General features: G+C 47.7%; 1 protein-coding gene across 2 annotated transcripts in view; it reads left to right on the forward strand.

Annotated features, from left to right (window-relative positions):
- Positions 1–5,000, forward strand: part of LOC125039113 (nuclear receptor subfamily 4 group A member 2-like) — a 40,742-nt gene that overhangs the window by 23,904 nt on the left and 11,838 nt on the right. For both annotated transcript variants that reach the window (XM_047632848.1, XM_047632851.1), the window contains exon 2: positions 3,465–3,580. In XM_047632848.1, coding sequence (XP_047488804.1) covers positions 3,465–3,580 — 116 coding nt within the window. The remainder of the gene's footprint in view (positions 1–3,464; positions 3,581–5,000) is intronic.

A 5,000-nucleotide genomic window follows, 5' to 3' on the forward strand; every position in this document is an offset into this window, starting at 1 on the left:
ATATAAAGCTTATTCGATAGCGACTATAGTCTAGAATGTCTAAAATACAAGGGAAATGATTTAGCGATCCACAACACTTGCGCGAACGAGGTTGTGAGAGTCGACGCATAACGGGCCTGATTCGAAGGGTATTCCCTACGGCCCGGCGCGACCCAACCGGTTAGCGCCGTTCCTTCTACTTTCGCTCATTTCGGTTGCCTCGGGACAGGAGGGAGCGGCGCCGTGCTCGGAAGGACGAGATCCGCGGCCTTCTCTCGACGCTGGAGTTCCGCTTTGCTGTTGAAAGTTGTTCTTCGGCGCTGCGGAAGGAATTCGGGCCGTTCGTGCGCATTCACGGCTTCGTCGGCCGGAGGCGATGGCGGAGTGTGGCTCTTTAGGGGCGTAAGGTAATGGATAAATTTGTGATATGACGTAGCATAATTTGCAGAATTATAGGCAAGGATCTGAAATGAGGAAATATTGGCCAGTCTCTCTCTCTACCTATCTGTCTATCTATCTATCTATCTCGCTCTTTCTCATTCCCTTTGGCCTTCGCGTCCGAAACTCGGAGGAACTTCCCCTAGAGTTGCGAGACGGCTCGGTCGCGCACGATGCCCGGGAACAATGGAGCCGCCGCCGCCGCATAACAAAACTGCTTCACTAATATCTCGTCAACAAATTAAAACAAGCAGCCGCGAAATGCCAGCAAATTTATGCTTTGGTCCCAAGGGTGCTGGCGTCACCTTTTATACGGGGAGGGCGACCGAAGTGCCTCACACGGTGCTGGGCGTCGGCGGCGGCAGTGCGTGGTCCAAACCTCCTCCGGGATATCTCAGCCCCGAGGCCCGGACGCCTGCCGAATCGCGGGCGGCCCGTCGGCGCTCTCTGCAGCGGGACCGTCCTCCTCTTGTTGGCGCTCGGATCGCTACGGTTTAGCGCTGATTGTGCTCCCTTGTGACAGCGCGGCCTTCAGGTGGCACCTCGCAAGCCAGGGTAACTGAAGCCTATACGACTCGACAGCGGCCGTTCAGTCCCTCAGGTGTAACACAGCTGCGCTTAGGCATACAGGTGTTGGCCCCGGCTCAGCGCCCTTACCCAAAGACCCTCCTGTCACCAAGCGTCATAATTATCCGCCCTTCACAACCTGGAAATAACACAGTCAACATGAAATAACAAATCTCGCGAAACCGTAGATCCGTGTCGTGTTACCGCGAAGTTGGTGTTAGAGACATAGTTCCCCCGTGGCACTGCCCCTCCCCCGCCGCCCCCATGATTCCGTGCGTGCCCTTCCACCTGGGGCAATACAACCCGCTCCTTGCGATGAACGTCCAGGGTAAGTGAGAGAGTGCATCTCCCTTGCACACCACGGGCCTGCACACGGGCACGGCCTCATGCTGCCCTGTGCTAAAGTATAAGCCGTGACTATCATGTGACAAAGAGAAAGAAAGAGAGATATGCAGGGCTAGAGGAACTAAGAGAAAGAAAGAGAGATAGAGAGCATGTATAGAGAATTTGAGAGAGAAAGCAAGGATGTAATCGAGATAGAGTGAGAGATGCAAAGACAGAGGGATTAGGAGAGAGAACACGTGAGCTAACAGAAAGAAAAAAGATGAGAGGGAGAGAAAGAGAGAAGGGATAAACCGAAGGAAAAGAAGAAAATAAGACGGCGAAATTATAAAATTTGGATCCGAAGGAACTGAGCGGGAAAATCCTACGGAAAATCCTCGCCATATTTGAATTAGTGCTTTAATCTCCCATTAAAAAAAATATATATCCACTAACCTCAAAAAAACATACGAAAATTAGACTATCATAGCTAATCACTCCCATATATCCACTGCTAAGTTATGATGAACGCGACAAATGTGATAATTATAGGCTATAATAAGATTTGAATGGTACCTAAATTTTGGCACATTTGTGAGATTCAAAGCAGAAATCGCCACCTTCACTCATTCTGGTTAGTGTTTCGGCCTTTTTTTCTGTAGCTTTTCTTTCTTCGATGTTATCTCTCGTATCCTTGTTGAATTAGATGTTAGTGTGGTGTTTAGATAAGCCGTACACATGTGTCCTTGTATATGTAGATTACTCTGGGCGAAAACAGTGAACTAGTCTTGATAAAACGGGAATGGGAAATGGCACTGTCTGTCGCCGAATTCGGGAATACCGGCGTAAGAAGTGGGAATCAGGAACGGCACAGAAATGGGAATCATAAATGGCAATCAGAACGAGAATACCCCGAGAACGTTCATCTGGAATCGGGAATCCACCAGAAACGTTTATCAGGAATCGAGAAGTGTTCAGGGTGAAAACAGGGGACAAGAACAGCATTATTCTGTTATCCAGGTAATGATGTCACCTTATTTGAGTGGGAGCCAAATTTAGGATAAGGTACTGAGACAGCGTGAACTGGAGGTGATTGTAATAAGTGATAAGGAGCCGTCAGTTGTCTTGGGAGTTATGTTTCGATAAGACATTTTTACGCCCTCACACTGATAAACTCGTTCATAGGTCGTTCTGGGGTAGCAACTGGTTTCAGGGGATATAGCGAAGATATCTACCTTAGTTTAGGGAGTATAAGAACCTTTAGGAATATGTATAAAAAAACGCGAATGTTGTTGTTACGTTTAAAGTTCTATTTCACATTTTCCTGAACCAGAAAGAGAGTTAATATCACGTTGCCATGAGAAGCCTTCCTGTATCCTTGGAGCGAGTTCCACTTCCGTCTCGCTTTTTTCCATCTCTGGGGCCCGATAAGGTTATCTTGAGGTATCTTTCTTATCTGACAGCGTCATCCATACGATAATGACGTAACAATCAGGACGTCATGATATCTGTGACGACAAGTTACAAGTAGTCGAGTTAGTGAGAGTGTGTTGTGACGACGCTGTAACAATGCTTGCCACTCAGCCATCACCTTGTCTTTGGGACCTGGAGGTAGAGCGCCTCCTCTGGGACCTCCTGGGTGAGTCTTCAAGAGGTTCCTGCAACTTGCAAGACGTTTGCAGTCCCCATTAACCCCCACCACCCTTCCCCCGCCTTTCCCCCCACTTCTCTCTCTTTCACGGTTCTTTTTGCGTGTGACGTCATGGTAGAATCGCTGAATGAAAAGTGTGATAATCTCATTTGAGCCCTTATTTTGCGCCGTCGGCCCTCTTGACGTGGAACGTGGAGATAAATCCCTTGAATATTTATAATTTGTAGTTTATTGAGTAAATGAATACCGAGTATTACAGTGTCTTACTATAATTTTACATGTATACTTTTAACTGTTCCATTTCAGATGCTCTGACCTCCACACAGTAGTGCTTACAGGTGTAGGGATGCCCCTCTAAGACCCAATTCTTCTAATAGAAAAAATGAACCATTCCTCTTGATTTTTAAAAAATGCATTTATTCCCACTGCTGGAAAAGCTGAATGATTCCTGTCGAAAGAAAAATTCCCAGATAACGGCAGATCCCATAATCCTGTGTTGGTATTCCAGGCGTGGACGTTACTCAGGAGTCCCCTCTTGCCCCCGACGAGACCCCCGCAGCCCCCCCGTCCTCTTTCACCCCGCCGCATAGCCACGCCCATAACATGCTCGTCCTCCAACCACAGGTAAGCATCTCTATGACGTCACAGCCTGACGTCATGGTTTCGGATAAACAGTCCAATTAAATTTCACTTCATTTTTTCGTCTTCTTCTTCTCTCTCTCTCAAAATCAGTCGTTTAATGTTTGCTGGCATTTAGCATAAACGGAGATCTTTATTAACATGGATTTTTTGTATAACTAACATTTTATAGATCAACCGTGATTATTATTAAAAAAAAGAAAAAAAAAAGAATGATAAATAGCAGTTAAAACAGAGACAAAAAAATACGGGGGCATTCTTGCGTGAATGGCCTTCAGTCGCACACCAGGGCATAGGCTCGAGTGAACTGATGACGACGAGTAAATTCAGACACAATTTCACACTTTCAGACCTTCAGGAGGGAGGAAAGGGAGCTTAGGGGGGGAGGGGAAGGGAGAAGAGGGCACAGGAGAGGGGCATGAGGGAGGGTGCACGGGAGAAGGAGGAAATGGAGGAGGGGCATGGAAGGGGACAGAAGGAAAGGGAGACGGCGGAGGACAGGAGATGAAGGAAGAGGAATAAACGGGGGGCAAGGGAGGGTAGAGGGGAAGAAGAAGGGAGAAGGGAGGTGGGCAAGGGGAAGGGGAAGGGAGGAGAGCGTCGGCCCTGCCTTCATCCGCCTGCCGCCGCCTTTCTCGCCAGACCTTGGGCAGAGTCCGGCAGTCGGAGGCAGCAGCATGCACAGGGTGTGGTCGCGAGGGTACTGTGTCAATGAAAGTGACAACCCACAACAAACTGAGATTAGCCTTGCTAGATTTCATTTTATGTTTGGCAGGCGAGACGCCGTGTTTGTTCAAGCAGCGTCTGGCTCTCTCGACGTATGTATACCCGATGCATGCATACAAATATATATATATATATATATATATATATATATATATATATATATATATATATATATATATATATATATATGTTATATATATATTCGAATCTACAAATAATTATTTTACTTTTAGCATAAATCAGTTTCTAAAAATGATTACTTCCAAGACGCCGTCCGGTCCTGACACGCGCCAGGTCAAAAACAAATTAATTGTCCGAAACATCTTTGTAAACGAGTAAAATGAAACCGTAGCGTAAAGGAGGTCAGTCTTTTTTGCCCCGATGTCGCTATCTCGTTTGATCAGTAATGAGTAGCCTTAGCCTATCGCGAAGGGTCATCTGGGGTCACTCTGTGGCTGCGTCTACCCCTCGCCCCTCCCCTCCCCCCCCTCCCCTCTCTCTCACCTCCCCCCCCCCCCCCCTCTCTCTCTCTCTCTCTCTCTCTCTCTCTCTCTCTCTCTCTCTCTCTCTCTCTCTCTCTCTCTCTCTCTCTCTCTCTCTCTCATTCCCTCGCTACCCCACCATCGGCCGCCGTCCTTTCCCAGAATCCATCGCGCGTTTCCAATCCGTTCGGCCGTCC

This window comes from Penaeus chinensis, chromosome 26 (assembly GCF_019202785.1).
Source record: "Penaeus chinensis breed Huanghai No. 1 chromosome 26, ASM1920278v2, whole genome shotgun sequence".
Taxonomy (NCBI): Eukaryota; Metazoa; Arthropoda; class Malacostraca; order Decapoda; family Penaeidae; genus Penaeus; species Penaeus chinensis.